The following is a 23,531-nucleotide window of genomic DNA, read 5'->3' on the forward strand; positions in this document are numbered from 1 at the left end:
CCAGACTATTCAGACAGTGGATACAAAATAAGGGGCGGTCAGGGCGTAGAGCCTAGAGGTGGCTCCTGCGGATTCCATCCCCTTCCTGAGCATCGAAGTTGAATCCTTGTTAAAATGTAAATGAGAAGCAGAATGAACTCTGTCCTTTGTCACAGATGGTGCCCTGCTGATCGTGTTCTCAGGACTGTGGTGGCCCTGCTGTCCAGCCTTCAAAGCGGCATCCTGGTATTCTGTGCCCACCACCTTTGTCAGAGGCCTCACTTCAGCATGTCAGGCCTTCAAGCTGCTCCTGCCCAGGACCGGGTCACAGGAAGGAGGGCGTGGCTGGGAAATGAGCTGGAATTGCTAATGGGCTCACAATTATATTTCTCTCCAGGGAAGTTTCCTCGACTTTTGTATCCATTTCCTAATGACAAGAGAAGTCCCCAACCCAGTCATGACTTTGAGTACATTCACTTTTTCGAGCACACAAATAAGTTCTCTTCTTTTAATGACCTCAATAGAGAATTCTGAGCAAAGGACAGTCATTAATTGGCCTGGTAGAGAACAGCCAGTGGGCTGCTGGGGGGAGACCTGGTTCTTACTAGTCAAGGTTGGCAGACAAGGGCCCCTTCCAGGCCTCTGTCTTCAGTTGTGAAAAAGGTTTGGAACTAAAAACTAGAGTCCTTTTTGGGTCAAATTCCATTTATATCTCCAGTTAACTTTTTTTTTTTTTTTTCTGTGTCCAATGGTAGAGATTTAAAAATCTATTTAGCAAAGGAAATGAGTAGAATAGATGTGGTATCTGGAATTAGAAGATGCTACCCTGACCCTTGGTATTTGGTAGTCAGTTTTAATGTGGCTAGCAAGATGCGGAACCTGAGCATGGAGGCTTAGCTCCTGGTAGCAGACTTGCCTGACGGGCAAGGCTTCAGGTTCAGTCCCCGGCACTAGCGAGAGAAGATACCAAGCCTCAGGGGCGTGCCAGTGAACTTGCAAGGACTTGGGGAGCTCCATTCTGATCATAGCTAGTGTGATTGTGTCTGCTAACATTCTGGAAAACTACTGAACTTGGAGATGAGCACTCGTACCTGCTAGTCCAGCTGTATACCACATCCCCGGTACACCCACACTTGATCCTAAGGCTTTGTGGTCTGGCCTTAGGTTTTCAAGATAAAGGCGTAAATGCACAAAAGATTACAAAGGTCCTTAGGCTTGTCAACCATTGGAGGATGGACTGTTCACTAGATGCTGGAAACACCAGGATGCTCACAAACTGGCTACCCAGACTACCGGCAAGTCTGAGTTGGTACAGTTGAGGGGCGTGGTGTACACACGGCCATAGGCTTCCTTTAGCCTTACTGCAAGTAAAGTCTTTTTTTTTTTTTTTTTTTTTTTTGCGCGGTACTGGGGATCGAACTCAGGGCCTTGTGCTCACGAGGCAAGCACTCTACCAGCTGAGCTATCTCCCCAGCCCGCATGTAAAGTCTTGTTAGGAAGTTTTATTTACACGTTTTTGGAAGAACCTGGCATGGGAAAATCACAATTCTAGTGCACCAGATTTGTCTGGTCCTGTTACGATGAGCGTGGGGCTGGTGCTCCACCAGGTGAAGCTAGTGTCTTGGGGTGGGCTGTGCTAGGCGGCACAGAGGAAGTCTGCCACCTGGCGGCTAACTGGAACCCCGAGTAGTGGGTACAAAGCGTGGTGCCACGATTCCCCTTAAAACTTTTGGTCCTTAATGGTCCCTCAAGAACGAGTGGGGTCCTTCCTAGGTTAGAGGGATGGACAGAACCTAGTTGAACCTTCACTCGTCCCCAAACTTGAGTTTCTTGCTCCGCCCACCCACCTTTCCTCAGGAGCGCTTACTGGGAATAAAAATGCGTGGTCCCTTGGGGTATGCGAAGGCTCCCCTGTGAATTCGGGGGAGCCTGGGCAGCCCCCCACTCGGCAAGGCGCGTTCTCGCACGGAACCCGGTGCGCGCGGGGGCCACAGTTCCTAACGTCCGACCTAGGCCGGCGGGGGGGAGCGGAGCCGGGAACCGAACCGGGTCTGGAGCTTGCAGGCCGGAGACCGGACAGGGAGGGCCGCTCGCACCCCGCCCGGAGTGGGGTGCGGACGGCGGGAGGCCAGGTTGAAGGCAGCCAGACGCGCACCTGTGACTGACGCCCGGCGCGGCTGGGCGCGGGGCAGGGGTGCCCGGGGTGCCTCGCAGGCCCCCGAAAGTCCCTGTAGGCGCGGCGAGCAGTGAGGGGGGCCAGGCCCGCACCCACGGACCCGCGCCCCGCTCCCGACAGGACGCACCATGCCGCCCGCGATGCCGGGGACCAAGGTCTCCCTCCGGGAGCTGGCCGACCTGGCGATCGGCACCCCGGAAGTGGGCGCGGTGAACTTCACCGCCCTGCACACGCTCATCTTGGCCATGCTCAAGAACCTCAGCCTCCAAGAGACTCTCATCGACCTGCAGACCCTATCTCCAGAGGCTGGCCGCTCGCTTGAGTCCCTCCGGGACTCCTTTATCTCTCAGCACGCGCCACCGCCAGCGCCAGCGCCACCAGCCGCGCCAGCGCCACTGCCACCGCCACCGCCACCGTCCAAAGAGAAACGCAGAAGTGTGAGCAGGTCATTCTCCCAGGCGCTGGAGAACCAGGTGCAGGACCTCACCAAGCAGCTTAAGACCATGGACGGCAAGATGGAGGACATCACCACCCACTTGCAGTTCATCACTTCCAAGGCCAGCGCCCTCCACATGGACATCCCTGAGTGGCTGCAGGAGAAGGAGATGGCCATGCCAACCTTGGAAATGGCTGAGATAAAGTCTGGGAAGGTCCTGAAGGACACTGTGGAGGCCAGCACCCCCAAGGTCAGTGTGCAGATCTTGTGCACCCTCTATCCCTCCAGGCTGCCCTCCAGCCTGTGGGAGCTAAGCCCTGAGCTATCACAGAGAGGGAGGGGGTGAAGCCAGGGGCACCAGGCCTGGATGCATCTTGGTCCCACCAGGCCCATGCTTTCCTTTGTAGGCCATGATCCTGCTCCAAGAAGTTATGGAAGATGTGAAGAACCTGAAAGAAGCCTACAAAAAGGAGTCTTCTGCGTTTAAGCCTCAGGTGAAGGTGCCTGGGGACCCCACTTTGGAGTAGAGTGGCTTCTTCCTCAATTCCTCCTCCCTTGGCCTTGTTTCTGGGGTTCACCCACCACTTATCAGACACACAAAGACTCTGGACTGACCCATCAGGGAGCTGACAACATCTCAGACTATTCTTAGAGCCCGTTTTCCTTTAAAGAAGAGTAAAGGGCTGCAGCGCACACTTGCAATCCCAGGGACCTGGGAGGCTGAGGCAGGAGGATTGCAAGTTCAAAGCCAGCTGGGCAATTTAGTGAGACAGCACATCCCTGGGTTCAGTTCCCAGTATTTCTATTAATTGATGTATTAAATTAAATAACCAGGTGGCAGGCATTGGAGGCCATTGGCTAGTCCACAGAAGTGGAGATGGGAGGAGGAGTTAGACAACAATGTCGTGGTTACAGACAGAAGCTGCAGCAGGTAGGGGTCAGTTTCACCTGGACTTTCAGGTTTCTGGAGGGAGAAGGAAACATAAATAGTTCAGCATAGGCAACATCTGATGCGCAGTAGGAAACACCCAGCAAGTCCACCAAAGGTGATAATGGACACGTGCTCATATTTCAAGGCAGACTCAATCAGAGGGTAGTGTAGTGGACCTGGAGGGAAAAGGAGGAGCAATTAGGAAGGAAGTTTGGGGGAGGATGGAAGAGAAACGGGAAGGCCAGAAAGGCCAGAAGAAGCCAAGCCCCCAAGGGCTGCCTGGTGAGGGTGCCATTCTGCACACCAGCATGGCACACTCGCCTTTGCTGTAAGAACTGTATCTGCTCTTCTTTCTTTTCATGTTTTTTATGGGTACATTATGGTCGCTCCTAATGGATCTGCTGTTAGATATTCATACATGCACACAATATAACAATGTAATTTGGCCAATATCATTCCCCATTATTTCCCCTTTCCCTCCCCTCCTTCCTGCCTCTCTGCTTTTCAAACTTTCAAATCTGGCGTGTTTGTTTGTTTGTTTTTCTTTTTTCTTTCTTTCTTTCCTTTTTTCATCCCGGAGGTGGCACAAGTTATATGGTGCAACTTCAGCTTTCGCAATGGGCTTGGTTCTCTTAAGGACTTTTCTCAACCTGCGGACACTGCAGAGGTGTCTGGTCCTTGCTCCTTGTGAGGAAGGTGGCGCTCTTGCTGCAGTGCTGCAAGGCTTTGGCAGAGGGCCGAGTGAGGTGAGCCCCAGTATCGGTGGTCCCACGCCTGCACTGGCACTGACTCTTGGCGCCATGTCTTGCAGTACCACCCCAGCGCTGCTCACTTCCCTTCCTCTGTTGGCTGGGGAAAGAACTAGGAGCTTGGCCCTACTGACCAGGCAAAAACCAGGTAGAAATTAGCAGCCCTCTCTTCCCCTGAGAGCCACACACACCTCCTTCTTGCTTCTCCCTCACCCCAAGTCAGTGTGAGTGTGCCTGTGTGTGCATGCATGTACACGCATGTGGGGCCCCAGGAGGGCTGCCTGATGCTCCATCTCTGAACTCTGTTTCCAGGAAGTCCTCCATCGCATTGAAGACCTTGAGAAGCAAATCAAAGAGCGAGATGAAGTCCTGGTAATAGCAGCCAGCCCTGGGGAAAAGACCCTCCAGGATAGGGGGCTGTCTCAGCCTGGCTTGTCTCTAGTACTGGTCCCCACGCCCCCTCTGCATGTATGTGTCCTTCCAGGGCAGGGTGGTGCCCCTGGATTGAGGGGGGAAATCCTTTCCATCCCTGCTCATTGACTGGGAACTCACAGGGGGCAGAGAACCAGCTGCCCAAGACTGGCTGGTCACTTGAAGGATGGTGAATTCTCCCTGGGGCTACGGCTGTGAAAGGGCCCACACAGTCCTGTTCTTTGGATTGCATTTGGGGTACATGTATGTAAGTGCATTGTTGTTGTTGTCAGGAACAACTGAACTGGAAGCTGGGTTTTGGTGCAGAGGAAGCCACCATGGTCACCTGGGAAGAGCTGGAGCAAGCCATCGCAGACGGCTGGAGAGGATCACAAATGGTGAAAATCCGGGGTCCCAGGTGGAGGTCTTGGGTGGGGCTCCCAGAACCTCTCTCTGTACCATGCATGGGATTCTGCTGTACGAATATCCGTCCTTTATTTCACAAGTTCCAGATTACAGACATCTTAAATATCTGCCCCAATTTTATAAGGAATGCTCCCAGGTGACATTCATATGTATGCAGAGCATAAATTCCTAGAAATGGAAATGTGCCTTTGCAGTTTGGCTGGCTATTGCCAAATTATCTTCCATGGATGTTGTTCCAGCTTAGACCCCCACCAGCGGCACGGGAGGGAACTTATTTCACGGCACCCCGCACCCCCACTCCGTGTGTCAGTACTCGTGTTTTGAGCTTTGCCAGTGGGTGAGGATGGAAACACTACCCACCTGATTGTTTCATTGCTCTAGCAGTTTTTAGAGCTGTCCTGAAATGCACCAGTCCCTTCGCTATTCATGAAGCAGGGTGACCAACCCTGGAAATAACACCCTTGTAGGAGGCCCCTTGCTGATGGGGACTTCTGCCTATGGGCATGTGGCCATCTGTCCTGTTCTGTGCATGGGATGACCAAATCATTTTCAAACCCCCAACCTTTCTCCACCTGGATATTTTCAAACAGCCCCCACAGAACAGGATAAACTGCTCCTTTGGGCTCCACACCCTTGTCCCCCAACTCTGCAAAAAATTCTCCTCAAACCAGATCCCCAGAGGCACAGGCAGAAGCAAGTGAAGCAGGAGGCTTTTGGCGCCTCCAAGTGGCCACCTAGGGAACGCCAAATACCATCTGGGTGCCCCAGGCTTCCTGCTAATCTCCAAGACTTTTCTCAGTTCCTTGCCCATCCTCAGAGGAAACAACTTCAGAGTTGCCAGACGAAGCTGGGACAGTGGCTCAGCGGTAGAGCAGTTGCCTGGCATGCATGAGGTCCTGTGTTACACCTCAGCACCAGAAAAGAAAAAAAAAAAAGTAAACGAAGGCATTGCCCGGAAAAAGGTGGCCTCTTTTTTTTGAAGAACCTGTCTCAAAAATTTTAAGAAATGACCAGAAATGTAGCCCAGTGGTAGAGCCCCCTGGTTTCAGTCCCCAGTACCACAAAAAAATAAATAAAGCTGAAGCTTGTTTTACACAGGTATCACTACCATGTTGCTTTAGTGAGCAACACATTTCCTCAGGATAACCGCAGAGGACACCCCCAAGGCTTACGCATGAACACTTTTGGACATTTTTACTTCTTCAGAGCAAGGAAGTATCCATGTTTTATTTTTTGGTTTTTTGGTATTGGAATTGAACCCAGGGACACTTAACCACTGAGCCACGTCCCCAGCCCCTGCTGGGATCACACACGTGTGCCACCATGCCCGGTCCAAGGGTGTATTCTAATGGCAGCTGGGCAGTTCTTCGTGACTTTGTGTACCACAGGATGATGGTGATGATGAGGCTATATTCTTCCTCCTCCTCCTCCTCCTTTTTGCTTCATGATAAGAAAGAATAAAAGACTTACCGGGCTGGGCATGGTGGTGCACACCTGTAATTCCAGCAACTTGGGAGGCTGAGGCAGAAGGGTCTCAGGCAGAAGGAGCCTGAGAAGGCTCAGGTCAACCTGAGCAACCTAGTGAGGACCTAAGCAATTTAGTGAGATTGTGTCTCAAAATAAAAAGGGATGGGGATGTGGCTGAGTGTTTCAGTGCCCCTAGGTTCAATCCCCAGTACAAAAACAAAAACAAAAACAAAACAAACAAAAACACTTACTGGAACCAGGAAGATCCAACCCCAGAGTCAGTACTTGCTTAATAAAGGCCTGAAGGCCTTTGCCTAGCACACGCAAGGCCCTGGATGTGACCGAGCACCAAAAACCAAACCAAAACAAACAAACAAACAAAAAAACAACAAAAGCAAACAAAACCTGTTTTAAGATGAGACCAAAGCTTCTTGGGTTTCCTGTAACCATGATAATAAAGCCAGATGACAGTGAGCTCAATCCTGAGGGACAGGTCACAATTATTTAATCATCTGCCAGCAGCCCTTTTACTAGGTCCACAGACCTGGAGGACAAGTGTTTCCTTGCAGAAACAGGATGCCCGAGGTGAAGGACGTCTTCTCTGTGAAGCTCTGGTGGCCTGCCAGGGTGAATAAAGCAGAAAGCAAAAGTGGGTGTCATGTTTGCAGCCTCCATGCAGGACAAGGCCACAGGAAGACACCAACACCATGGACAAGTTTAGAATGGCCAGGAAATGACATTCTTCTTTCTCATCTTCTTGAGAGCTCCAAAATCCAAATCTCCCAGGGTGCTTGAAGGCAAAAACTGGAAGGCAGGATTGATAACGGGGGCACTGAGGCCGGGTTTGACTTCCCTGTGATACGGTTTACTCGCAGTGGAATTGCCAGATTATGAGCTATTGGAGATCGTAAAGTGATATTCCCATATTAACTGAGCCAAAATCTTGAACAAAACTGCCTAATGTGTGTACTTTGAGAATATTGTGAATTTGGGAGCCTTATAAGTAGGTCTGGTTGGAAGTGCAGTTCCTGAAGCAGGGACTTAGGTGAGGAAATGTTTATTTTGGACCAATGTTTTGAGTCGAATTGCATTTATCCTAAGTCCATTCTTCTCTGTCCACATGCTGCGTTGGGATCAACATTTGGATATCTCCGACCTTGGGACCCAAAGGACAGAGGAGGAATTCAGAAAGGTGCTTCATAAAATCTAACTTGAACTTAACTGGGCAAAATGAATACATCTGACATCATGTCACATGTCCCAGGAAAAGAGAAATACGGGTTCTGCACTGTACCGGGGTCATGGCCAGCAGGTCGTGTGGGCTGGAGTCTTTAAGGCAGTCAGGACTCAGCCCCAGTACAGGAGGGATGGCTGGGGCGGGGCCGGGTCTCAGGAGGCCCCAGCCTGACGGGTGAACTGAGAAGGAGGGCCCTGTGGAAATGCATCTAGACCCAGAGGACGTGCACTGACCCTGAGATGAACCTTGCTGGAATCAGGATGTGTCCCAGAGTTGGGGGCCTTTCATCATTAATTGGAAGTGCTTTCGCTTTCCCGGTGGTACATAAAATAATGGTGCTTTTTGATATGCTACCATGGTAGACGTAGTGAAACATGGGGAGAGATGGCAGCGGTGTGCCTGGGTTAGAAGGGGAGACAGCATTAGCGTTCTTGGGGTGTGGGAATCGAGGGTTGTCTTAGCACGGGGTGCCTGCTGGCTCTGATTCTGGAATCCTTGGCCTGGGGTGCCAGGCAAGGGACTGAGCCTCAGAGGCTGTCTCTGGTCTCCAGCTTCCCTCCAGGGAGGAGCCCAAGCCGTTGGTAATTGTTCATTTGGATATTCAGAGGAAAAGTCTCAAGTGTGGTCTGTTAGGTGGTCAGCGCTCGCCTCCAGTGTCTGTCTGCCTCAGAAATGAGCAGGTCTCCTCTGATGCCCTTAATAAGAACTGCACCAGCTCTTCTAGGAACCCACCTCCCCCCATCTCTGTAGCTGTTGCATCCTTTTTCTGGGATTTCAAAGTGTTCTATAAGACCATGACTTTTGTCTTAGTCACTGTGGGGGGCTGAGTAATAGCCCCAAGGATATCTGTGTCATAATCCACAGAACCTGGACGTGCCACCTGGCACAGCAAAAGGGACTTTGCAGATATGGTGAAGGGGAAGCTCTTGAGGTGGCAGATTCTCCTGGATCATAAAGGTGAGTCCAGTGATATCATCACCAGGGTCCTTATAGGAAGGAGGCAGGAGGCAGCCCAACAGGAGGGAAGGTGACATGGCCAAAGCCAAGGCACGCTGGCAACTGTTAGAAACTGAAACAGGATTTTCCCCTGGAGCCTCTGAAAGGAACCAGCCCTGCCAACGGCACCTTGACTTTTGCCCAGTGAAGTTGGTTCTGGACTTCTGAGCTTCAAAATGATAGCATGTCTGTGTGTTTTAAGTCACCAAGTTTGTGGGCCACTTGTTACAGCAGCCATAGGATACTCATACATACCTCACCTCCAGAGGCCGGCTACGAATGACTGGCTAGTCTAGTCAGTGTTCCTGAATATTTTTGCTGCCATTTTTCTGCTATTTTTGTTGCTGACATTTGGACAAGCACCTGGACACAGTCTGCCACACCTGCGTCTGGAGTGGTTTTCTGACTCTGGCAGTGTGTTGGGTGGCTCTGAAAGGGTTACTTTTCAAAGTCTTTCCATAGCGCCATTTCCTTTTCTGCTTTGCTTTGTTTGCATTGATTTTCTTGTAGGTCTTTCTGGGGCACATGTGGGCAGAACTCTAAGAGGGCTACCAAGATGTCTGCCCCCTAGTGTACACACTGAATAACTCCCTGTCCATAGGCCTAAGCAGAACCTGTGGATGTGATGGGATATAATGTTGCTGATCAGTTGACTTCAAATTAATCTAAAGGAGATTATGCCAAGTGGGCCTGACCTAATCAGATGAGCCCTTTTTAAAAACACGAAGCATCAGAGCGAGAAGCGAACTGCCCATGGAGGAGGTGTGCGGGATCTGAGGACAGCCTTGAAGCTGAGACCAACCGCCAGGTCTACACTGACCTGGGACATTGAGTGATAAGTAAGTGCACTTACTGCTATAAATTTGCCCCTCAGTTGCGGCACCCACACATGCTGACAGGGCATTTGAATTATTTTCTATACCCCCTTTCCACTTCTTTAATCCATGGTTTATTTGGAAGTCTGTAATATTATTCTAAATATTTGGGGATTTTCCAGGGATCTTTTTGTCACTAGTTTCTGATTTATGCACTTGAAATGTTGAAAGTTATTGATACCTACTTTATGGCCCACAGTACAGTCTACCTCGGTGACCATTTTGTGTGAACTTAAGGACAATGTATCTTCTGCTGATTGTGTGAAATATTCTACAGATACCAATCAGATCAAGCATGTTGATGGTGTTATTGAAGTTTATTATATACATTAGGGTTACACTCTCCTTTCAAAACAAATCTTGAGATCTTAAACCCCAGGACCTGTGAACGTGACCTTATTTGGAAACAGGAGCTTCGCAGAGGATGGAGTTCAGATGAAGTCATTGCGATGGGCTCTAACCCCATACAAGTGTGTCCTCATAAGAAGGGAATCTGGACAACAGTCATGTACAGAGGGAAGACGACGTGAAGGAAGGGAAAGGCCTTCTACAGACCAAGGAGGGCTGGAGGCTGCAAGGCCTGGGTGAGGCAGAAAGCTGCTCCCTCAGGCCCTGGATGGCACCAGTCCTGCTGACGATTGCACTTCAGACTTCTAGACTCTGGAACTTCGGAGATGAGAAATTTCTTCTGTTAAGGGTTATGGGACTTCATTATGGTAGCCCTCAGAAAAGAGGGCCAACGTCCTTACCAGCTTCCCACCTACTTCTGACCGATGATGGACACAGGGGTGTTGAAATCTCTGATGATGACTGGCTTCATCCACCACCTCCTGTGGTTGGCTCTGTTAGGCACACAAACGTTTAGGATGGATGTCTTTTTGATGAATTGATCTCTTTTTTTTTTTTTTTGATGCTGGGGATCCAGGACCTCAAGCATGCTAAGCACCTGTTCTTCCGCTGGGCTACACCTCCCTCCCCTAGTAATTACCTTCTAATGTTAATGAGAGTCTTAGCTTTGAAATCTGTTTCATTCAATATTAATATTATGATTTCATTTTTTAAATAGCCAGTGTGTTTTACAGGATTCTTTTGGTCCCAATTGTTCTATGTTCCTTTGTCCCTCTTTTCTGCCTGTTTCGAACCGAGTATTTTTTATTCCATTTTACCTTCTTTGTTGACTGATTAGCTGTAACTTTGGGTTTATAGTACATACTTTTTTGGTGGTACTGGGGATCAAACCATATAACATGCATTTCTTTGTGGTAATAATTTTAAAGGTTATTTGGTAAGTATAGCCACTTTTTTGGCTACTACAATGCATTCTCCTCCCTCTATTTTTTAATTTTGGTGCTGGGGCTTCAACTCAGAGATGCCTTACCACTGAGCTACATCCTCAGCTCTTTTCATTTTTTGAGACAGGGTCTCGTGAAGTGGCTGAGTCTGGCCTCAAACTCCTCCTGCCTCAGCCTCCCAAGTCACTGGGATTACAGCACCCGCTACAGTGCCCAGCTGGTGGACTGCGTTCATTTCCCTAAAGGCACCGCCGCTGTCCCCTCTGCCCTCTTCCCAGTGAGCAGTCTGCCAGCACGCTCTGATCTGCAGCACACACTGGTTTCAGCGTCCACAGTGCTTCACAGTCTTCGTCCTTTCTGTGCTCGAGCACGTTGAACTTCCTGTGCCTCTGGGTTTACAGTTTTCATCAAGTTTGGGAAGGTTGGGGCCACTATTCAAATCTTGTTTTCTTCTTCCCTCTCCCTCTTCTCCTTCAGGGGTTCCAGTTGTGTGTCTATGTGTGTGTGTGTTGACCTAACAGCTCCCAGATGCTTTTTCTTTTTTTTTTTGTGGTGCTGGGGATTGAACCCAGGGCCTTGTACTTGACAGGCAAGCTCTCTACCAGCCGAGCTGTATCCCCAGCCCACTTTTTCACTTTTTAATTTTTATTTCTCATTTGATTTCAGATAGTTTCTGTTACTGTAACTCCAGGTTCAGCAAACTTTTCTTCCTCATTGCCTACTCTGTCTTCAATCTCATCCAGTTATTTTTCATCTCAGACATTGTAGTTTCCATCTCTATAAATTCATTTCAGATTGTTTTTAAAATATTTTGCAGCTGGGCACAGTAGTACACACCTGTAATCCCCAGTGACTCGGGAGTCTGAGGCAGGAGGATGCTAAATTCGAGGCCAGCCTCAGCAGTTTAGCAAGCCCCTGTCTCAAAACATAAGATAAAATTTAAAAAAAAAAAAAAAATTTAAATAAGCTGCAGATGTAGCTCAGTGGCAGAGCACTTGTATAACATGTGTGAGGCCCTGGATTCAATCACCAGTACCACCAAAAAGAATAAATAAACTTCATGTCTGTACTTACCTTTTTGAACATAAGAAATAATAGCCATAATAATTGTTTTAATGTCCTTTCCTGTTAATTCTAACACCTGGGTCAGTGTTAGTGTGGTTTCAATCAACTAAGTCATCTCCCTGCTAAGGGTCATGTTTTTCTGTCTCTTTACATGCCTGGTCATCTTTGATTGCTTGCCAGTCATTGTGAATTTTTCTTCCCTGGATGCGGAATCTTTTTACGGTCCACCACCATGATACACTTATTTGAAAACCATTTGATCCTCTCAGCTCTTGCTTCTAGATTTGTGAGGTGGGTCCGTAGCAGTGTTCAGTCTTGGGCTGACTCTTCTCCACCTCGGAGGCAACACTTTGTTGAGAACACTGCCCAGGGCCCCATGAAGGATGAGTTTTTCCAAACTGGCTGGTGAAAGCAGGCATCGTGCCTGGTCCCATAGTCTGGGTCCTGCTCCCTCTAGCTGTGCAAGGTTGGTTGTTTCCCAGGCTGCTGCTCTCCTCACATGTATGTGCTGATCATTTCTGTGCTGGTTTCGGGAAGGGACCTTCTGTATCTCCCTTCTGCTGCTATTCTGTCCTTTGGACTGGAGTGGCCTCAGTCTCCCTTAATGCTCAGCTCCATCTCCTCGACTCCAGGAACCCTCCAGGCTCCGCGCCAGTTCCCCCTCTCTGCACTGTAGCCTGGAAACACACTATTTCTCCATTCTCCCATGAATTTTCTTTCTTCATTACCTGGTAGCCATGTTTGGAAAACCTCTATTTCATAGCTGTTAGGTTTTGGTTGTTACAGATGAGAGGGTAAATCCAGTCTCTGTCTCCATCTTGGCTGAAAATGGAAACAGCCCATCATTAACTTTGAGTGGGTTCATAGTACGCCACCGTTTGGGTCTGCTCCGAGGATTTGTATCTACCCCAGGAGCAGCACTGCAGGCTCCGTCTTTGTACACTTCTCCTGGCACTCCCTGTGAGTCCCTAGAGGAAATCCCTGTCTATGGAGTTCTGACCCAAGGCTTGGATGCTTTTCATTTTGGTTTGCTCATCTCCAGTGTATGCCTCTACTATCAGCAGTTTAGCAAGCCCCTGTCTCAAAATATAATGGGCAGACTTTAGATTTTAAATTTAACAAATGACTTCTTTTATTTATGACTCAGAACCTGGGGAATCGCTGGTATTTGCAGCTTCCCCATCTTTTTTGAAGGGAATTGGCATGTTGCATGTGGGCAGAGTCTCAAAAATCTGATGACCTTTAAGAATGTTAAAAGTCTTTATGTCTAACTTAGCTTTTAGGACCAGATAGTTTTTCTCAATAAGGGCTTTAACCATAGTTAGTTATCCCAGATCTCCTTTCTTTTGACTCTCGCAGTATGTTTGACTTGTAGTAATTGATTTCCTTCTTCCTCTTCATCCAGGGCTCAGAACAAGTGGGCCTTCCTAAGCGCAAAGGGCCGTCTTCTTTAACACTGAGTGATCAAGCTCCAAGTTCGGTCTCCGTCAAACATCCAAGTCCTGACCAGACTCGGGATTCCACTGGTGGCCTGGATCAGTCATCAGAATCCAGTGGACACCCCTCTGAAGGTGTCTCCCTCAGAGATCGAAGCAGGGGTTCCTCTACTACTAGATTTTTGGGGAGGGTTCGTGATGAAGCCGGCATGCCAAAACCCCGCCAGTCTACATCCCAGTTGAGAGCAGAGTCAGAGCGCCGCAAAGGTAGAGAGACGCCCACCACAACCCGTCCAAGAAGAGACGAGCGAGAGGCACGCCCTGGCCTATCTCAACAGGACTTGCCCTTAGCCAGAGATCAGCATTATGCATATCCAGATCAGCGTCGTGGGGTGCGTATTGGCCAAGATGAAGTCTATGAATGGCCAGGTCAGCAAAGAACAAGACCAGAGCAATTTGAATTTCCATATCCTAGCACTTATCCACATGGTGTGGTGCCTCTCGGTGGGAGTCAGCTTGGTGAGCTGCCACCCGAAATATACTATCAGGGTGTGGCACCACTTGGCATGGATCAGCGTGGTGTGGTGCCACCTTTAGTACCTGGCAGGGATCAAGAAAGATTGGGACTACCACGTACAGACCAACTTGGTATGGTTCCACTCAGAACCTATCCATATGGCACGATACTTCCTGGCACAGATCAACGTAGTGTGGAACAGCCTGGCACACATGAGCGTGATATGGGACTCCTTGGCATGGATCAGCAACAACGGGTACTGCCTGGCGTGGACCAACAGGGATTGCTTTTACCTCTTACAGATCAGCACGCTTTGATATCACCTGGTTTGATGCCCGTTGTTGGAGATCAACAAGGTTTGGGACAGCCCACTTTGGAAGTACCTGGCTTCATACAATCTGGCACAGAGCAGCATGATTTTATCCAGCCTGGCAGAGATCGGCCTGGTTTTGTGCAGCCTGGTGCAGATCAAAGTATTTTGGTACCACCTGGGACAGACCGACAAGGTTTGGTGCGACCTGGCATAAGTCAGCGTAGTTTGGTCCACCCTGGTCCACACAGGCCTAGTTTAGTACCTCCTGGCACAACTCAGCCTGGCTTTGTCCAACCTGGTGCATATCCACACGATCTGGTGCCACCTGGTGCAGATCAGCATGGTTTGGTGCAACGTGACACAGATCAGCAGGGGTTGGTCCATCCTGGAATGGATCAGTATGGTCTGGCACAACTTGGGGCACTGCCTAGTGATTGGGTGCAGCCTGGTGCACCTCTACCTGGGTTGGTGCAACCTGGTATGGCACAACGTGGCTTAGTCCAACCTGGTATAGGTCAGCGTGGTTTGGTACAGCCTGGTGCAGATCAGTATGGTCTGGCCCAGCCTGGCATAGATCAGCAAGGTTTGGTGCAGCCTGGAGTGGATCAGTATGGTTTGATATCACCTGGTGCAGTTCAGCATGATTTGGTGCAACCTGGTATGAGTCAGAGTGGTGTGGTGCCACCAGGCATGGGTCAGCGTGGCGTGGTGCCACCCGGTGTTGGCCAGCGTGGCGTGGTGCCACCCGGTGTTGGCCAGCGTGGCGTGGTGCCACCCAGCATGGGTCAGCGTGGCGTGTTGCCACCTGGCGTGGGTCAGCGTGGTGTGGTGCCACCCGGCGTGGGACAGCCTGGTTTGGTGCCACCCAGCATGGGGCAGCCTGGTTTGGTGCCACCTGGTGTGGGTGAGTCTGGCTTGGTGCCACTGGGCGTGGATCAGCCTGGCTTGGTGCCACTCGGTGTGGATCAGCCTGGCTTGGTGGCATCTGGCATGGATCAGCATGGCATGATGCCACCGGGTGTGGCTCAGCGTGGCACAGTGCCACCCAGTGTGTACCAACGTGGCATGGTGCCGCCTAGCTTGTATCAGCGTGGCACAGTGCCATCTGGAGTGGATCAGCGTGGCATGGTGCCACCTAGCATGGATCAGCGTGGCATGATGCTGCCTGGCATGGATCAGGGTGACTTGGTCCCATCTGGCATGGATCAACATGCTGTAGAGTCACCTGGTGTGGATCAGCGTGGCTTGGTGCCCCCTGGCATGGATCGGCGTGGCTTGGTGCCACCCAGAGTGGATCAGCGTGGCGTGGTGCCACCAGGCGTGGATCAGCGTGGCTTGGTGCCACCCAGTGTGGATCAGCGTGGCTTGGTGACACCTAGAGTGGATCAGCGTGGCTTGGTGACACCAGGTGTGGATCAGCGTGGCGTGGTGCCACCCGGAGTGGATCAGCGTGGCGTGGTGCCACCCGGAGTGGATCAGCGTGGCTTGGTGACACCCGGAGTGGATCAGCGTGGCGTGGTGCCACCCGGAGTGGATCAGCGTGGCTTGGTGACACCCGGTGTGGATCAGCGTGGCGTGGTGCCACCTGGAGTGGATCAGCGTGGCGTGGTGCCACCCGGAGTGGATCAGCGTGGCTTGGTGACACCCAGAGTGGATCAGCGTGGCTTGGTGCCACCCGGAGTGGATCAGCGTGGTGTGGTGCCACAAGGCGTGGATCAGCGTGGCGTGGTGCCACTTGGTGTGGATCAGCGTGGCTTGGTGCCACCCGGCGTGGATCAACGTGGTGTGGTGCCACCCGGAGTGGATCAGCGTGGCGTCGTGCCACCTGGTGTGGATCAGCGTGGCTTGGTGCCACCCGGTGTGGATCAGCGTGGTGTGGTGCCACCCGGAGTGGATCAGCGTGGCGTCGTGCCACCTGGTGTGGATCAGCGTGGCTTGGTGCCACCTGGTGTGGATCAGCGTGGTGTGGTGCCACCCGGAGTGGATCAGCGTGGCTTGGTGACACCTGGCATGGATCAGCGTGGTGTGGTGCCACCCGGCGTGGATCAGCGTGGTCTGGTGACACCTGGAGTGGATCAGAGTGGCTTAGTGACACCCGGTGTGGATCAGCGTGGCGTGGTGCCACCTGGAGTGGATCAGCGTGGCTTGGTGACACCCGGCATGGATCAGCGTGGTGTGGTGCCACCCGGAGTGGATCAGCGTGGTCTGGTGACACCTGGAGTGGATCAGAGTGGCTTAGTGACACCCGGTGTGGATCAGCGTGGCGTGGTGCCACCTGGAGTGGATCAGCGTGGCTTAGTGCCACCTGGCGTGGATCAGCGTGGCGTGGTGTCACCCGGTGTGGATCAGCGTGGCTTAGTGCCACCTGGTGTGGATCAGCGTGGCGTGGTGCCACCCGGTGTGGATCAGCGTGGTCTGGTGCCACCTGGAGTGGATCAGCGTGGCTTAGTGCCACCTGGCGTGGATCAGCGTGGCGTGGTGCCACCCGGTGTGGATCAGCGTGGCTTAGTGCCACCTGGCATGGATCAGCATGGCGTGGTGCCACCCGGCGTGGATCAGCGTGGCTTAGTGCCATCCGGAGTGGATCAGCGTGGCGTGGTGCCACCCGGTGTGGATCAGCGTGGCTTAGTGCCACTTGGAGTGGATCAGCGTGGCGTGCCACCCGGTGTGGATCAGCGTGGCTTAGTGCCACCTGGAGTGGATCAGCGTGGCGTGGTGCCACCTGGAGTGGATCAGAGTGGCTTGGTGCCACCAGGCATGGATCAGCGTGGTGTGGTGCCACCCGGAGTGGATCAGCATGGTCTGGTGCCACCCGGTGTGGATCAGCGTGGCTTAGTGCCACCCGGAGTGGATCAGCGTGGCGTGGTGCCACCCGGTGTGGATCAGCGTGGCTTAGTGCCACCTGGCGTGGATCAGCGTGGCGTGGTGCCACCCGGTGTGGATCAGCGTGGCTTAGTGCCACCTGGCGTGGATCAACGTGGCGTGGTGCCACCCGGTGTGGATCAGCGTGGCTTAGTGCCACCTGGAGTGGATCAGCGTGGTGTGGTGCCACCTGGTGTGGATCAGTATGGCTTAGTGCCACCCGGAGTGGATCAGCGTGGTCTGATGCCATCCGGTGTGGATCAGCATGGTGTGGTGCCACCCGGCGTCGATCAGCGTGGCGTGGTGCCACCCGGTGTGGATCAACGTGGATTGGTGCCACCCGGAGTGGATCAGCGTGGCTTGGTGCCACCCGGAGTGGATCAGCGTGGCTTGGTGCCACCCGGAGTGGATCAGCGTGGTCTGTTGCCACCCGGTGTGGATCAGCATGGTGTGGTGCCACCCGGCGTCGATCAGCGTGGCGTGGTGCCACCCGGTGTGGATCAACGTGGATTGGTGCCACCCGGAGTGGATCAGCGTGGCTTGGTGCCACCCGGAGTGGATCAGCGTGGCTTGGTGCCACCCGGAGTGGATCAGCGTGGCTTGGTGCCACCTGGCGTGGATCAGCATGGCTTAGTGTCACCCGGAGTGGATCAGCGTGGCATGGTGCCACCTGGCATGGATCAGCGTGACTTGGTGCCACCTGGCGTAGATCAGCGTGGTATGGTGCCACCTGGCGTGGATCAGCATGGCTTGGTGCCACCTGGCATGGATCAGCGTGGCTTAGTGCCACCCGGTGTGGATCAGCGTGGATTGGTGCCACCCGGAGTGGATCAGCGTGGCTTGGTGCCACCCGGAGTGGATCAGCGTGGCTTGGTGCCACCCGGAGTGGATCAGCGTGGCTTGGTGCCACCTGGCATGGATCAGCGTGGCTTAGTGTCACCCGACATGGATCAGCGTGGCATGGTGCCACCTGGCGTGGATCAGCGTGGCTTGGTGCCACCTGGCGTGGATCAGCGTGTCTTGGTGCCACCTGGCATAGATCAGCGTGGTGTGGTGCCACCCGGAGTGGATCAGCGTGGCTTGGTGACACCTGGCATGGATCAGCGTGGCTTAGTGCCACCCGGTGTGGATCAGCGTGGCCTGGTGCCACCTGGCGTGGATCAGAGTGGCATAGTAGCACCCAGCGTGGATCAGCCTAGCTTGGTGCCACCTGGCGTGGATCAGCGTGGTCCGATGACACCTGGTGTGGATCAGCATGGCCTGGTGCCACCTGGCGTGGATCAGCGTGGCCTGGTGACACCTGGTGTGGATCAGCGTGGCTTGGTGCCATCTGGCGTGGATCAGCGTGGCCTGGTGCCATCTGGCGTGGATCAGCGTGGCCTGGTGACACCTGGCGTGGATCCACGTGGCCTGGTGACACCTGGCGTGGATCAGCGTGGCCTGGTGACACCTGGCGTGGATCAGCGTGGCCTGGTGCCACCTGGCATGGATCCACGTGGCTTGGTGCCACCTGGTGTGGATCGGCGTGGCTTGGTGCCACCTGGGGTGGATCAGCGTGGCTTGGTGCCATCTGGTGTGGATCAGCATGCTGTAGTGACACCCGGCGTGGATCAGCGTGGCTTGGTGCCACCTGGAGTGGATCAGCGTGCCTTGGTGCCACCTGGAGTGGATCAGCGTGCCTTGGTGCCACCTGGAGTGGATCAGCGTGGCCTGGTGCCACCTGGTGTGGATCAGCGTGGCTTGGTGCCATCTGGTGTGGATCAGCATGCTGTAGTGGCACCTGGCTTGGATCAGCGTGGCTTGGTGCCACCTGGTGTGGATCTGCATAGCTTAGTGCCATCTGGTGTGGATCAGCATGGCTTGGTGCCACCTGGTGTGGATCAGCATGCTGTAGTGGCACCTGGCTTGGATCAGCGTGGCTTGGTGCCACCTGGCATGGATCAGCATGCTGTAGTGGCACCCGGCTTGGATCAGCGTGGGTTAGTGCCACCTGGTGTGGATCAGCGTCGCTTGGTGACACCTGGTGTGGATCAGCGTGGCTTGGTGACATCTGGTGTGGATCAACGTGGCTTGGTGCCATCTGGTGTGGATCAGCGTGGCTTGGTGCCATCTGGCGTGGATCAGCGTGCTGTAGTAGCACCCGGCATGGATCAGCAGGACTTGGTCCCGCCTGGCATGGGTCAGCGTGGCTTCATGCCTTCTGGCATGGATCAGCGTGGCTTTGTGCCATCTGGCATGGATCAGGGTGCTTTAGTGTTACCTGGTGTGGATCAGGGTGCTGTGGTGCCACCTGGCATGGATCAGCGTGGGTTTGTGCCATCTGGCATGGATCAGAGTGCTGTAGCACCCCCTGGTGTGGGTCAGCGTGGCTTGGCGCCATCTGGCATGCGTCAGCGTGGCCTGGCACCACCTGGTATGGTTCAGCGTGGTTTCATGCAACCTGGGATGGGTCAGCGTGGCTTTGTGCCATACGGTGTGGATCAGCGTGGCTTTGCCCAGCTTGGTGCAGGTCAGTTTGGTACAGGGCAGCCTGGAATGGGTCAGCGTGTTTCGTTACAGCCTAGTACAGAGCCCCGTGGCTTGGTTCAGCCTGGCATATACATGTCTGGCTTAGCTCAACCTAGAGAACATCCTCCTGGTTTGGTCCAACCTGATGCTTATCCCCCTGGATTTTTCCAACCTGGTGTCTATCCTGGTGGTTTGGCTCAGCCTGTCGCATATCCACGTGGCGTGGGACCTCCTGGCCGAGAGCCACGAGGCCAGGTGTCATCACTGTTACCCCGGCGAGGTTTGGCATCACCAGGAACCTATCAGCAAGGCTTGACACATCCTGGCTCAGACCAGCGGGGCCGAGCCCCAGAGCAACAGCTCTCAGTATCATCTGGACCTGATCTGCAAGGCCAGGTGTACCCAAGTGCAGCTCAACAAGGTAGAGCATACTCTGTCTCTGACTCTGGTGGCCCAGGTTACCCTGGCGTTGGTCCACATGATCAGGAATATTTGGATCCAAACAGAACAAGTGACTCACAGCAACCTGGGCATCCTGCCCAGATGGCCCCTGTCCAAGATGTTCCCTCTTTCGCGAGTCAAGAAGACTCGGAAAGGAGTGAGGTCCATAGTGAGAGGCGTGACTCGCTGGAGAAATTGGCCCCCAGCTTCCCCATGGCCGTGGAAACATTTCGTCTGATGGGCGAGATCATCAGCCTCTATCTGGAGCTAAAGGAGAGAATGAAGGATCTGGATGAGGAGAAAGCAGGCCAGACTGACTTGGAGAAGATACAGTACCTGCTGGCGCTGATGGGTGGGTACCCTGGGGTACAGTGCCTGCTGGCGCTGGTGGGTGGGTACCCTGTGGAGGGCTGGGGAGAGGCCGCTGTTTTCACTCTAAGTCAATGGCATCCTTTCCTTCCCCTGGCCACAATGCCAGGTATAGTGTGTCCCCTCTGAGACTTTCTGGGCCCCACAGGCCTTCAGGGTCCAAGTGAATAAGTGGGGCAAAGGCTGGAGCTAGGCCAGCAGTTCTGACAGGGCCTCGGGAGGAATGCAGCCCCTCTGCCAGGAGCGGAGTCGGTGGAGAGAAGACAAGCTCCACACCTGCCGGGGTGGGGCGTAGCACAGTAGAGAGCTTGCCTGCTTGTGTCTAGGTTCCAGAGAGGAGTAAGATCCCAGCAGTGGGTCAGAGGGCTCCTGGGGTCAGAGGGCTCCTGGCCCTTTAGGCTACTAAGCGGGTTTTCTATGGGAGAAAGAAAATCCTCTTCCCTCCTTCCTCATCCCCTCCCCCCACTCACCAGGGAAGGCAGTGTTCTCTGGGGTTCTTCATTTTGTTTGGGGTTGGAAATGCAGAGTGGGAATCCACCGGGAATCTAACCCCTCACCCCTCTAACAATAAGGCCTCCGTTTTCCTAGTCCAAAAGACCATACCCCCTGACCTGCAGGAACAGCTGAAGAGTATAAAGACCTTGGCCAAAGAAGTTCGGCAGGAAAGAGCCCAAGTATGTAAGGGCAGGGGAACCTCTTTGCCTCCTGGGGGGTCAGAGCACTTGTGCTTTGTGCTTGCTGGTGACACAGTCCTTTCTCAGATCTGTTGTCTGACTGAACCTTTGTCATCCATCAGGTAGGAAGTGCACCCCAAGTATTACTGTGTTCATTTCCTGAACCTCAAAGCTATTAAGATAGGGCTGAGTTAAGCAGGCCTCAGCTCCTTTGATTATATGTGGCAGACTCGGTACTTCTGGGGACAGAGGTCATTGCAAGGGGCTGCTAGGAATTCAGAATTCTCAATGCCAGCTATCTGCATCCAGGAGGCCGATGGGTGGCTGGATGTCCAAAAGGGACCTAGGTTTTTGTCAGGAAGGACTGGGTAAAGATTAGAGAACAGGAGGAGCACGTGTGGGCTGCAGGAGCACATTCAGGAAGGGGGACCAGGCCTGCCTGACCTTCCCCTGCCATTGGGTTTGCAGCTGAACAAGCTACAAAGGCTCCTGGAGGGTGACAGTGAGCGGGAAGCGGGGAAGGAGCTGAAGGCTAGCCAGCTGGGCCTGCAGCTGGGCATCATCCGGTGAGACGCTCACCCTGTGCACCCCCATCCTGGCGTCCTGTGTTCCCAGGCCGGGAGGTGGTGGCAGCCCTCCTTTTCTTCCTGCCCTGCTTTGACTGCTCTCTTTGACCTGGATCATACCTGCTCTTCAGGTTGCCAGATCTAGTTCAAGGAACTGGCAGGAGTCCCTCAGGTTCCTAAAACAGCTCACAAGCAGGGCTTCGATGGCACAAGGCTCCACCCACTGTCCTGGGGGGAGATCCAGCTCCAGTTCCTCAGAGCTCCTCTGTGCAGGGCCCTGTCCCAGTGCCCAGACACCTTGGATCAACACACTGGGCAGCTCCTGGGGCAGAAGCAGGGCCTGTCAGGGGCAGCGAGCTGGCCTCCTTCATCCCCCTGCAGCCCCAGGGACCAGGCTCTGTGCTGCTGAGCTCGGGTCTCTCTGGCCTGGCCCTGGAGCTAGGTGGGCTCTCATGCATCACAGAGTCACTGTGGCTGACATTGAGAAGGAGCTGGCTGAGCTGAGGGAGAGCCAGGAAAGAGGCAAGACTGCCATGGAGAACTCGGTCTCGGAAGCCTCGCTTTACCTGCAGGACCAGGTAAGGAACTGGTGCTCTTCGGCTCCAGGGACAAAACACCCTTGGCTATAGACAGCTCTCTCACTACCAAGCCTTCAGGTCCCCTGAGCATGTGTAGGGAGGTGACTGTGTCTAGGATCCAGCCTCCTCCCAAAGCAGAACCGACTCGGGCCACAGGTGAAAGGGCATTCCAGGGCAATGTGAGGAGCCCGTGCACCTCCCACCCATCTGCTTTCCCTACCCTTTTCCATTATATGATTCACATATGAAATCTGAACAAGGTAGTCGGGCACAGTAGCACATGCCTATAATACCTGTGGCTCAGGAGGCTGAGGCAAGAGGATCACAAGTTGGAAGGCAGCTTCAGCAATTTAGGAAGACCTTCAGAAATTTAGCAAGACCCTGTCTTAAAATTTAAAAAATGTAGCATAGTGGAGGGGCACCCCTGGGTTTCAGTACCCAAATAATAATAATAAAGTGAACTGGGTATTTAGTAATGCACTCACAAGTTGTGCAACCATGACCACAATCCAATTCCAAGACATTTCATCACTGCCCAAAGAGGCTTTAATCCTGTTGGCAATCTCTCTCCGCCGCACCCCATGACACACACACCATCCCCAGGCCCTGATGACCACTCCTCTGCTCTCTGTCTTTTGGGAATTTCCTCTTCTGGACATTCATTTCATAGAAAAAAAAAATCTTGTAATAAGTGGTCTTTTGCATCTGGCTTCTTGTCCTGAGTGGTGTGTCAAGGTCTGTCCGTGCTGTAGCTCGGAGCAGTATTTGACTCTTTATGACTCAGTGGCTATTCCACTGCCTACCTGTTCATCAGGTGAAGAACATTTGAGTGGTTTCCACCTTTTGGCAATTAGAAATAACACTGCTTTGAACATTCACGTACAAGTTTTTATGTGGATATGATCTCACTTCTCTTGGATACACACGTATGAGTGGAATTGCAGGGTCATAGGACAACTTTAATCATTTGAGGGTCTGTTTTCCAAAGTGGCTGCACCATTTGACATGCCTGCTAGCCATGTTGAGAGGGTTCCACTTTCTCCCTGTCCTCACCAACACTTGTTATTTTCTATCTTTTAATTCTAGTCATCCTAGAGGGTGTGAAGTGGTATCTCATCTTGGGTTTGATTTGCATTTCCCAGATGACTACTGATGCTGAGCACCTTTTCGTGTGCTTTTTGACTACTGTATGCCTTCTTGAGAGATAAGGTATACAAATGTCTACTC

At 52.8% G+C, this 23,531-nt stretch overlaps 1 protein-coding gene across 1 annotated transcript in view; it reads left to right on the forward strand.

Moving 5' to 3' along the window:
* Window positions 1–1,924: 1,924 nt before the first annotated feature.
* Window positions 1,925–23,531, forward strand: part of QRICH2 (glutamine rich 2) — a 30,892-nt gene continuing 9,285 nt past the window's right edge. Inside the window, exons 1-8 of the mRNA XM_079135561.1 lie at window positions 1,925–2,841; window positions 2,999–3,091; window positions 4,584–4,643; window positions 4,976–5,244; window positions 13,427–20,469; window positions 21,075–21,160; window positions 21,629–21,726; window positions 22,190–22,304. Of these exons, the coding sequence (XP_078991687.1) occupies window positions 2,284–2,841; window positions 2,999–3,091; window positions 4,584–4,643; window positions 4,976–5,244; window positions 13,427–20,469; window positions 21,075–21,160; window positions 21,629–21,726; window positions 22,190–22,304 (8,322 nt within the window). The 5' untranslated portion in view covers window positions 1,925–2,283. The remainder of the gene's footprint in view (window positions 2,842–2,998; window positions 3,092–4,583; window positions 4,644–4,975; window positions 5,245–13,426; window positions 20,470–21,074; window positions 21,161–21,628; window positions 21,727–22,189; window positions 22,305–23,531) is intronic.

Source organism: Sciurus vulgaris, assembly GCF_902686455.1.
Source record: "Sciurus vulgaris genome assembly, chromosome: 3".
NCBI classification, from domain to species: domain Eukaryota; kingdom Metazoa; phylum Chordata; class Mammalia; order Rodentia; family Sciuridae; genus Sciurus; species Sciurus vulgaris.